This window comes from Drosophila eugracilis, unplaced genomic scaffold, assembly GCF_018153835.1.
Source record: "Drosophila eugracilis isolate 14026-0451.02 unplaced genomic scaffold, ASM1815383v1 contig_90, whole genome shotgun sequence".
Taxonomy (NCBI): Eukaryota; Metazoa; Arthropoda; class Insecta; order Diptera; family Drosophilidae; genus Drosophila; species Drosophila eugracilis.
In genome coordinates, this window is record NW_024573812.1 from 910,499 (window position 1) to 922,328 (window position 11,830).

General features: G+C 38.0%; 3 protein-coding genes across 6 annotated transcripts; 1 reads left to right on the forward strand and 2 right to left on the reverse strand.

Annotated features, from left to right (window-relative positions):
* The first annotated feature begins 131 nt into the window (after positions 1-131).
* On the forward strand, positions 132-9,525 carry LOC108106339 (bcl-2-related ovarian killer protein homolog B). 4 transcript variants are annotated; one of them, XM_017213316.2, is made up of 5 exons: positions 132-733; positions 8,425-8,710; positions 8,790-8,936; positions 8,990-9,298; positions 9,360-9,525. In XM_017213316.2, exons 2-5 carry the CDS (start codon positions 8,435-8,437, stop codon positions 9,522-9,524), a joined length of 897 nt encoding a protein of 298 aa, XP_017068805.1. In that variant the 5' UTR covers positions 132-733; positions 8,425-8,434; the 3' UTR covers position 9,525. The 4 variants fall into 4 exon arrangements, with proteins under 4 accessions (XP_017068805.1, XP_017068807.1, XP_017068806.1 ...); XM_017213318.2 differs by having other exon boundaries at positions 132-670; XM_017213317.2 differs by having other exon boundaries at positions 132-296.
* Positions 4,987-8,416, reverse strand: LOC108106336. The gene is made up of 4 exons (XM_017213311.2): positions 7,010-8,416; positions 6,330-6,935; positions 6,097-6,269; positions 4,987-6,037 (listed from the first exon to the last, which is right to left on the reverse strand). Exons 1-4 carry the CDS (start codon positions 7,363-7,365, stop codon positions 5,502-5,504), a joined length of 1,671 nt encoding a protein of 556 aa, XP_017068800.1. The 5' UTR covers positions 7,366-8,416; the 3' UTR covers positions 4,987-5,501.
* A 357-nt stretch (positions 9,526-9,882) lies between the features above and the next one.
* LOC108106338 (electron transfer flavoprotein subunit alpha, mitochondrial) lies at positions 9,883-11,574 on the reverse strand. The gene is made up of 4 exons (XM_017213315.1): positions 11,463-11,574; positions 11,327-11,394; positions 11,091-11,231; positions 9,883-10,839 (listed from the first exon to the last, which is right to left on the reverse strand). Exons 2-4 carry the CDS (start codon positions 11,366-11,368, stop codon positions 10,030-10,032), a joined length of 993 nt encoding a protein of 330 aa, XP_017068804.1. The 5' UTR covers positions 11,369-11,394; positions 11,463-11,574; the 3' UTR covers positions 9,883-10,029.
* Positions 11,575-11,830: the final 256 nt, after the last annotated feature.

The window sequence follows — 11,830 nt, forward strand, 5'->3', positions numbered from 1 at the left end:
ATTGCGAGCCAAAAAACAATGTAGCCACACCAAAACACAGAAAAATAATGAGCAGTGTTGCCACAGCTAATCAAGGGAAAAATTTAAAATGAAAAATAAGGTCACCCTTAAAGGTGATATAGGGTCGATAGCTTTACTGTTTTTGTTATCGATAAGGCGGTTCTTTTGGATTTTCAATTTGGCTTTCTGTTTTTTCAACTTCAGTTCAATTCATGTTTAGCCTTCGCCGAGTTCGGAACGTTTTCGCGGCAGCGTTTATCGGCCAAGCTGCTTAAATTTCTTCTATCTTCTAAACGGTTAGTTTTTATTTGTTGGTAAAAAATAAAAGTAAAAATAAAACCTATTTGTGACTTCCTTCCGGTGATTATTAAAAAAAAAAAGAAAAACCTTCAACTGACAAAAGCTGACCGTGAATGCTTAGCAACCTGATTCCGATTCCATTTCCAAACAGAACGCGCCCCGCATAAGTAATTGAGTAATTTCCATGCCGCTCAGCCGGAATTTAACAGTTCTCCCTTATTATTCGCTCATCGTAAACTAAAATTGAAAAAAGATAATAACAAATGGGCCATTATCATTATCAGCACAAATTGCGCATCCGACAATCAAAGATAAACATCCGTATCAATGCGATCCATTGCTAAATATGTGATAAGCCGATAAAAGGAGTGTTAGTGCTAAATAAATGTGAAGATATTTAGTAATATATAGTGTGTTTATAATGAGATAATAGGTGATTAAGAAATATTTGCAAAAATTAATAAAGTTTGTAAACGTTAAATGGATAAGATTATAATACAATTTAATATCACCAACTCTATTTGAATTATAAACAAATGATCTATAAAAATAAAAGTTTAAACTTGAATTAAGTGCATATTCAAGTTTAAACCAATACGTAAAATATACAAATTATCACAAAAACCTATAAAATTATGATAAAAAAGATGCCTAAAGATGTTTACAAAGTTACAATGTAATTAATAATTGATAATAATTAAATATTTAAGTTAAATCAATAATATTTAAAATATGACAAGTCCCACAAACAAATAAAAACTACAAAAAAGTACAACAAATATTTAAAAATAAATCCCTTGACATAAATCCCTTGGCAAATAAAAAACAAACTAAAAAAATAAATAAATGCAAAAAGTTTCTTAATGACAATTCCATGTTAATAAAATGGATAAATTTTAAAATTGATATCAATAATGGTTAAATAAAAACCCTAGAGTTGAACGGCCTTATTTTTAACCGGAATAAAGTAGCAACAGCTGAAGGCGAAACGGGCCAACAGCAATTTTAATTTAATTAAATTTTGTTGTCTTGTGTGCATGTTCGGTTAATGTGAATGTGTGTGTGTTTAATGTTGCTTTTTTTGTTGTTGTTTGTTTTTGTGCTGGATAATCAACGTAATGCTTCCACCCACATCAGCGAAAGAGATGGCAATAGCGCAATTGACTTTGCCATAAATGATTTCAGTTTTTATTTCTCTTTTTTTTTTTTGCTTCGTTTTTTAAGTGTGTTTGTTTGTTTGTTTGTCGAGCGGCGAAAATACGTTGGCAATTAGTGGAACGACAAATGTTTATTGACAAAGGCGTTGGACACTTTGATTTGGCTGGTCTATTCGGGGCGAAAATGATTACGATTTTAAAGCGAAAAGCGAAAATAATGCCACAGCAGCGATCATATGGGGGTGTTGTATTTCAAAGTTTTGAATGGGAAATCTGAGAGTTCTTCTTGGGTGGAACATGTGGAATTTGTTAGGTAAACATTTGTTTCGAATTATTAAGTAGAAAAGTTTGATATTAACAAATAAAGTTATATATATTTTAGAACCTTGAATTCGTTTTGCTGATAAAGTATATCAACCGATTTTGCACAGTTCACCATGAAATTGCTTATTTATGGTGGGTTTTTAACCATAGATGATTCAGTTTAGAACTGAGAATATAATAACTTTTATGTGAGTATGTGTAAGCCATTCAAAATGATCGAATCTTATTACTATTTAGTAGTAATTATTAGTAGTAATAACAATATTATTTCCATTACAAATCATTTGATGATAAGTTTTAGTTTATTTATAATAATTTTTACGTCATATATTTATGATTATTTTATGAGACATACTTAAATTTGTCATGAATAAAAAAATTATATTAATATTTAAAATTAAAAAATGATTTAAAAAATGAAATATTTTATTTTCTTTTATTTTAGTTTTGTAATTAAAAATTTTTTTTTTTTTTTAACCTTTAATTTTTTAATTTTGTAATCTATAAATGAATATCACTTCTAAAGCCGAAACTCTTTTACAAACTGTTAGCACAGTTGTTATAAGGATGTAGAACAAGATCATATCATATCCGATACCGCAATACCTTTCGATAAAATGCAATTAACTGGCGAAAAGCACCTGTAGGCCGGCACCTTGCCCCTCCCTTTAACCCCATAAGCACTGCTCATTCGTTCGCTTTGAATGACGCAAATTGGTGGCTGCAAAAGTGCAAAATCAACAGTTAATGATCTGAACGATGTTTGCCACCTGTAACACCTGAGGGTGGTGTAAATTTCCAATTGGAAACGATGTCAAACAGAGGCGTTTTTTCAACGTCTACTAATTTCACATTTTCTCATTCCCATTCGTGCTGACTTGGCCACAATACAAAAACCAGAAGATATATAATAATAATATAGGAAAAACAGTAAAACCACAAGATTGTGGTTACAAAAATAAATTGATGTATTTTCGAGCATTTTATAAGTCGTTTAAGATATAATATTACTCAGAGCTGTCAGGTCTCTGTCCGTCGTTCGGAGTATATGCAATTAAATGTTAAAATGGCAATTTAATGAACTCAGATTTGATTAACCAATCACCGATCGAAAGTCAAATTGCTCTAAATCGTTTGTCATGCGCCCCGAATTCGAAGCGAAATTCCAATCGCGGAGTCCGGAGTCTGCGTAACTGTCAAATGTTGTAAAAAATCAATAACACAAATGTTAACATGCTCACAATGCTAAAAACGCAACCCACAAAAACGAGTCGGACAACCAATAAAATTGGCAAAAACACAGAAAAAAAAAATAAATAAAATGAAATGCCTAACGACGCTTTAAAGGCAACTCGGTTTGGGCCAATCCAAACCCGAGATAAAACATTTGACACTTTTGGTTAATAAAAGTTGCTAATGAGTGCGAGCAACTCGCTGATTCCGAGATGTTGATTTAGTTTGTTTTTTATGTTTTATTTTTGTAGAGTCCAACCAATGAGAGGGCATTAATAAATAGCTGTAGAGAGGGGTTAGTAGTTTTACTAAATGTGCTAAAAATAATAGATTGTGCAAGCCAATAACATTTACAATGATCAATGAGTAAGCTCAGGAAGCTTTAATTTATTTAAAAAAAACGTTTAAAATATGAATTAAAGATGTTCAACACTTTCCTGTTAAATTTAAGTCAATAAATTAACTTTTTCATTGATCGAACATAATTTCTTAATTTGGCCAAAGCAGCTCCCTTTTCGAGCCTTTTGAGATCTCAAGCTCCTCCTTTAATGTTCAGCGAAATCTCCGATTGCAGTCATGAACATCGATCCATTCATAGAACTGCGTTTTGCTTGTCCATTGAAGATTGACTAAAATGAAGTGCGCTCATAAATATTTATTAGGCATTGCTAAACCGGGCACTAAGTAGTCAATAATTTAAGCAGACATGAAAATTGTTTAGGCCAGGTCCACACACAGCACCGCAACCATTCCAACGATTTGGCTGCTGAATGAAAAGTGTAAATTGCTGCTGCAACTTTTCCAAAGAGGTTGGAGGAGGAGAGACTTAACTTTACTTCACTTTTTTTTATAGAGTCTAGTACACGGATTGCAGGCTAAAACGAACACACGAACTTAAGCGCCAGCTTTGGGGGACGACATTAATTTATGTTCGGCAAACATTTTGCCTGCCATTTAGGCGACAAAGACAAAGTAGCCTCGCCTGTGTTGGCCCCTGTCTATCCCCACCCCCTGCCAAGATTTCCCCCAGATTCTGTTTATGTGTTCGAGCCGGAGCGTGTCGGGATTATTAATTAGCCAACATCGCCGGTGAAGCCTGCAAAACATCGGGCCACATTCTCCAAGTGGAGTTGAGGATGCAATATTGAGGGCATCTCGACAAGCTGCCGATGATCTCAGCTGTGGGAATGCATTTTACGCTTGGGTTAGGTCAGCGAAAAATCAACAAAAAAAGCTAAATTTTTGCTGTAAACAGAAAGTCATTTTGAAATATTTCAATTATCGGTGACATAAATTTGAAAAACAAAACCAGTTGATAATTATTTTTAAAGTCATTTAAAGTTGTAACTTGAAATTGTGCACTTTTTAGAGAGCTTCTAGTTGTAAATTATTATAAAATATAGTGTATTTTGCAGCTAAAACTGTAATTATTAGATCGTTAAAATATGTCTTAACTTCTATATGACAATTTTTTACTTTCTAAGCTTAAAACTGTGAAAATATTCTAGGAAATACACATTTTAATAACAACCTAAGGGCTTAAATAAAAACAAAATGTGCCATTTCTATTAGAAAACCCAAACAACAACCGAATTCCAAAATACCAAAGTATCTTTTCAAAGCCCCAGTGAGTAATTAAAATGTAATCCTAGACTCTTTGACCACCCATTGAGCAAAAGCGGCTTAAAATCAACGGGCTAATTGGCTGCGATTTTCATGCCCATTAAGCGTAAACTGTCAGCCAACCAGATGGATGGATTATCATATACGAAAACCGACAACAAATTGCACCAAATAACAAAGCCAAAAATTGTCAGTCAACCAGCCAGGTTTCATTAGCCGCGCTCGAAGCGTGAAAACGTGATAAAATTTCAGTTTCAGACTATCTGGCCAAAACCAAAATCACAGATCGCAATTTGCGAATTGCGCGCGCAGTTTGGAAGTCACTTCGTTTGCTGCCTACTGGTTGCTATTTAGTTTTCCTAAATTTGTTTTTAGTTTTATTTTATTCTCAGGCCTGGTCAATTACAAGCGACATGAACATAAATAAGATTTTATTAAGTGCTAATTTCTGTTTTATACTCGAAATGGGCAAAACATTGGCTAGTTGCTGATACCACCAGGGCGATAAGTCAATTTGCTTGGCAGACAGATGGTTAAAAGACAGGTTCAGATTGGCGCCTCAGATAGTTAGATATTGATGGAGTGTATGTAAGAGTACTTTGGAAAAGAGTATTTGGCTAGTTAAGTTGGAAGTGAAATTAAAAATTTGTAACAAATATATGTTTTAACTATCTTCTAAATGTTTTTAAAGTAAATGAAAGTATATTTTTACTCAAAATTTGCTATAAGGGTTACAACTATCTATTTTAAAAAAACAAATTAATGTGAAAATAATAAAAACCTTACACCATTGTCTAGTTAGAATCTGTAGAAGTCAAACGAAAAATTGAAAGGCAGTTAAGTTAAAGTTAAGATCTGCCAAAACTATTTCCCAAATTTATACAAAGCCACTACAGCAACACCCAAAAGCATTACCACAAATCCCAAGCTGCCAAAGAGAGCCAGCGATTTAGAAACCTCTCTAACCCCGGAACCGCCACTATCTATATCTCCCTCCTTTGAAGATATAACCTCTTCATCGGGCATCATAACCCTAAACGTTAGATGAGAGAGTTCCGAAACTTCAGTGCTATTTCCGTAAGAAACATTCCGTCGCCTCCTTTGACCCACCGATGGCAAACAATCTTGGGCTGTCACCTGGCAATCTTCACGTTCCAAACAGCCAGTAATGCGCATGGACATTACCAAAACTTCGCCACTACGCATTCCTGGAAACATCACAGCCTTGAAGTGGAGTCGCTGGCCAAGAGGAGGTTCGGAAATGGGGGCATGGGCGCAGATTGCCTGCATGGCGGGATTTAGACAGCCCCTCGAGCTGACCAACTGAACCGTATTGAGTACTTCTCCTCCTCCTGCAATCCTCTGTAGCTGGACATCACTGAGTTTGGTGTAGTTCCAACCTGAGGGATAACAAGATTAATCTTTAAACTTGGTAATTTAATATCTTTAAATGACTTACCATCTCCTGCTAGAACATGAGCCCTCAATAGAAGTTCCTCGCCCAACTGAACAGCTCCATTGCTTTCCAAGTGTCTAGTATAACCAGCACTTCCTTTTCTCAATAATTCCACGTGAGTCCGGAAGGCGTTCTGATTTCCACCATGGGCGTAGCTGCCACCACTGCGAGCTTGACTAAAAACAAAAAAAATAAATTAAACAACCTTCCAATTTTCCAAGCTAATACCATCCTACACATCATTAGCCACTCCCATTTTCAAGGCATGTGTTTTGACAGCCACTCTTTCTTGAGTTTTGCAATGTAGTGTTAAGATTGAATCTCCACTGGTTCTTAACCCTCTGATGGCTGGAAATCGTAGGCGTAGACATAGATCCTGTCCACAGGTTTTCACACCGCATCGTTCGAAGTCCTCGCCAGAAATATCCAAGAGTAGAAAACTTCGAGATAGTTTCATTTCGCAGCGCTTGTCCAGCTGATCATCGTTATCCTGATCCATAGTGGGTGCTGCTCCCAAAAAGCTGTCCAGTTTAAGAACAGCTCGGAAATAACCTGCCGAAAGGCATCGCATGTCCTTGATTCGAAGTCTCAGTTGATTTTGATCCTGGATTATTTCACTGGGTGGCAGGTAAACTGGAGCTGGTGTGGAGGGTTTCTGAGGGAATACGGGAACAGCCACTGGGGCATGGTAATCGTAGCCCGGAGAATGTATCGTCTCAATATCCTCTCCAGGATCTTGTACCACGATTGGTCTTGGAGTGGTGGTTGTTGTGGGTAGAGAGGTGGTAATGATGCTCCCTGCAGGCGGTTGGGGATAGTAATAAGCTGGATAGGGGTCCTCGCTATTAAAGAAGATTGGTAATTATTAAATGGGCAAGGGATTTGGACATACTGCGTATTAAAAGTTAAAACCCACCTAGGCTTGGGACTTTCGTAGTTGGGACGTTCCTCCACAGCAGGCGGTATATAATGCTGGCTTATAGGTATAAAGCTTCCCTGCCTAGATCCCTGAAACTTGACACTGCGATTTTCGATAATCTCCGGCAGACTAAACTCAGTGGTGGATACAGGAGCCACTGGTGCTGGAGTAACAGGTGCTGCAGGAGGAGGTCCATACAAGTTAGGAGGTGATAGTCCCACTTGAAAAGGGACTTGTCCATGAAGATAGTTTCCATATTGTTCCAGTGGTGAGGCAAAAAAATGAGACACATCCGCGTAAGTTTTCTGGATAGTTAGCAATCCCAAAAGGGCCAAGATCCGCTTGCTTGACATTTTGACCAATAACTGACTGATCGAGACCCAAATGATAGTGTTTTTATAAGCTTCAGGCTGGTAGCCTAAGGCGTGACTCCTATGACCTGGATTAATTTGAGTCCAAATTATTCTGGAAGCTCGCACTTTCTCAGCTATCACTTTTAATGGTCGAGTACTCCTACCAAAAAAAAAGTTCCACACGACTTCGTTGTACCAAGTGACTTTCCTTGGTCACGGAATGCCTTGCGAGTGGGTCAGGTTATGTAAAGCTAATTGCGAAGTGCTCTCCGGGGAAAAAGTCACCAATAGCCATTGATCCAAGTTCGGTTCCATCTTCGATTCACTTGCCTCTGCGGCCACATTGTCCCACAAATCATTTGCCATTTGACATCTCGCTTGTGGACAACTAATGACAACACAGCTGCGACACAGCAGCATTTTGGCCATATTGCGGATTTCTGATCGCTGTTAGCCAGAATCCAATCAAACCTAACGAGCCGACAATCTGTCCGTTAATGTGACCATTTTGGGCAGGCTCAAACAAACAGTCATCGTGGAGCGTCATAATGGAAACTAAACAGAGAGAAAACATCATTCTTAAGTTCCTAAATTATTTCAAAATTAAAAAATAAAAATCTTTAAAAAAGTAGGAAACTTGATATATTTGATATCAAATCTGTAGAAAAATGACCAGTTAATAAATAGTTTTCCTCTGTGCACCTGTAAACTCTTTTACACGTGGGAAGAGTTCTCTTTACTTATAATCTGATTTCAGAGTTCATTCACTGGACTTTAAGGTTACATTTATGGCGTTTCAATCAGCTAAACATGACATTTATGTATTGAGCCAATTATTTTTGATGTAACTGCGAGAAGACTGGTTTGAGTAGCAGCTGGTTATTATTCCCAGCGGAAGATTTGCCAAATTGAATGCAATTAATTGAATTAACAAGGCACTATGTTATATTACACACATCGTGGGGGATCGCTAAACTATCATAACTGGATCTTCAACTAACTTTAAGCTGAATTAAGTCTTGCCACCTCTTGCCATAACTTATAAGCGATTTCCTTTAGGATCTCGAACATGCCCGGCACCTCGTATCCCACGAATAATGATAATTTCAGCAACGGATTTCCCATGGCCACCACACAAAGTGAGCGTCTGTTGCAGGCTCAGAATCGAAGAAAATTCAGTTTTCCGGCCACCCTGCATTCCGCATCACTTTTGGAGGTGGGCGGTGGCCCTAAAGAGACCACCAGGCGGAGATTGAGCAATGTAAGCGATGCTGTGACCCGAAAACTGTCCTATACGATTGGCTGGAAGGCAGCACAGATTCCAGCGCAGGATATCATTACGCAGGTGGATTGGTAGTCTAATAAATGGATATATAAACCTGAAGATGTAATCCCAATCTAATCAAAGTATTATCATTCTAAAGGGTCGTTGCCTATGTGGTCACTATATCAAGCGACGTCTGAGAAGATCAGGTTTGTTCAACAAAAAGTTAGGACTGCAGCGCATTCGTAGCATTCTTGGTTCCACCTCCATGGGCATTGTACGTGATGTTTTTCCAGCGGTTCAAGTGGTAGAAAACATTCAAAAATATTTAAATAAAAAATGTAATAAACTTTTCTTTAGCTGGGCGATGAACTGGAGCGTATGCATCCGCGTGTTTACAACGGGGTGGCTCGTCAGATTTGCCGAAATCCTGGTGGTGAATTCCATACTCCGGATGCTGTAAGTTTGCTTCTAGGAGCTGTCGGTCGTGAGCTCTTCCGGGTGGAGATCACATGGAGTAAGGTGATCTCATTGTTTGCCATTGCCGGAGGGCTATCCGTCGATTGTGTACGCCAAGGACATCCGGAATACCTGCCCAAGTTAATGGAGAGCGTATCGGAGGTGATCGAGGATGAGCTGGTGCCTTGGATAAATGAAAATGGTGGTTGGGTAGGTTTATCTAGTAATTCTTTATGAAATAATAAACTAATTTCAATATTTAAACTTTTAGAGCGGCATCAACACTCATGTTTTACCTACTACCAACAGCCTGAATCCATTAGAGTGGACCACTCTGGTTATAGGCGTAGTGTTTGGCTTAATTTTAGTTTTTATGGTTTTGCGATTTATAATTAACATGATTATACCGAAAATATACCAACGATTTACGAACTGAAGATATAGCGTTTCAGCTTATTAACGGAATAGTAAATTTTATTAAATTTATTTGTTTTGAATAGGGAAAGTAAGCTTTTCAGTGCTTTTGGCTTTTGTTTGCCCCTGAATAGCTTTTCAGGCTTATTAGCTTAATCAGTTTAGCTTTTATTAAAAGCTTCTAAAGAGTAAACATTTGATTAGATACGATCTTGATAACGCAAAGTAATCAACTTTGTTTAAGTATCCCTTTAACAGTCAATGATTAATATATCTTATCCTGATAAAATTATTATTAAGTTTATCTTCAATTATTAATGGACATAAGTCTCACCTCCGACAGCTGCACAATCCCTTTCAACTGACAAGACTGTTTAATCTTCACATAGAATAGGTCTTCGGTTTGTTTTTATTACAAAATTTGAGAGGAAAATCTTCCATGGACTCGTTTAGAAATTCAAATAAATGCAACTGTTATCAATTCAATGGTACATAATCTTTATACTACAACACTTGACAATCTCGCCTTACAACTTTCCAGTTAGTTCGGGCACAGCCTTGAAAAGATCAGCAACGATTCCAATATCGGCGACCTGGAAGATGGGAGCCTCGGGATCCTTGTTGATCGCAACAATTGTCTTGGAGTCCTTCATGCCAGCCAAGTGCTGGATGGCACCGGAGATGCCAACAGCGATGTACAGCTCAGGAGCCACAATCTTTCCGGTTTGACCGATCTGCAGATCATTAGGCACAAAGCCAGCATCCACAGCAGCACGAGAAGCACCAACAGCAGCTCCAAACTTATCGGCCAGATCGTACAACAGCTTGAAGTTATCTCCGGACTTCAATCCCCTTCCTCCCGAAACGATAACCTTGGCTCCGGCCAGCTCTGGACGATCGGATTTGGTCAGTTCCTGGGAAACGAATTCAGACAGGCTGCTAGCGTACTCTCCAGCTGGAGCCTGCTCCACAGCTCCACTTCCTCCGCTGGTGGCTGCAGGTGGGAAGTTTGTGCTCCTCACAGTGATCACCTTGACAGCATCCTTGGATTTCAGGGTAAGGATGGCATTTCCGGCGTAGATGGTACGCACAAAAGTGTCCTCCGATTTGACATCAATGATTTCGGATATGGGCGACACATCCAATTTGGCAGCCACGCGCGGCAGTACATTCTTGCCAAAAGCCGAAGCTCCGGCCAGGATGTGGGTGAACTTGAATTGAGATTGTGCGGCCAAGACCAAAGGAGTCAGTGATTCCGCCGTGAAACCGTTGAAAGCAGCATTCTCGGCCACCAGGACTTTGCTCACGCCTTCTACTTTGGAAAGGGCCTCAGAAGCCTAGAAAAGAAGATAGTAGTGATGATAGGATGTCTTCTAATAAATATTATAACTACATTAGGGTGGTTCAATTTTTTTCAGTTTATATAACATTTTGCCGGTATCTGAAAATTTGATCACAAAAATCCTATGATCGCACTCTAAAAAATTTAGTAACTAACACGATATTAAGCCAAAAGCTTGTAAACTTTCTTGGTTTTTCACAACCTTCCTTATGGAACCACCCTAACGTGAGACTTTTTGAGACTTACGGGACCGCATTTTGTGCCTGCCACCAGAACTGTGACGTCACCACCGATCTTCTTTGCCGCGGATATAGTGTTCAAGGTGATCGGATTAAGAGCCTCATTATTATGTTCGGCTACCACCAAAGTGCTCTTGCATCGCTGCAGCTGCAAAATGATAGGTTTATATCAGTTGTTATTTAATTTTCAGCCACTAGCGCCTGCGCTTTTTTTTTTATCTTTTTAAGTATTTTACAACTTACGAGGCTGCTGCGCATCAAATTACGCGTGTTGCTGGCGAACATTTTGGGTAATTAGATATTTAAAGGAGCTAACCAAGGGAGGTAGAAAAGTTGTTTGATTAATTATAGTCCATTAATATTTAATTAAAACTCTTACCTCGGCTACAAAATCACAGAAAGTCCAAAGGTTTTCCGCTGATTCAAGCGTTTGCCGTTTTTTTGGACCTTTTAGCCAATCAACAGCTGTTATTTAACACATGGCAGCTGTTATTACTGTATGCGGCTAACAGTATGGTAACAGTAAACAGCACTTAAGCTTAAAATGTGGTTATCTTGAAAATAATATTATTTCCAGTCAAGTTTTAATTGTTAAACTTAAATTTTTTTGGTTTAGGCAAGTCGAACTAGAAACTAACTTATTGAAATTAATTGTTAATATCTATCTAACTAGACATTGGTTAAAAAAAGTTTATTAAATAATTCATTATTCCGAACCCTAAAAATAACCGTGACCAGTAACATTTT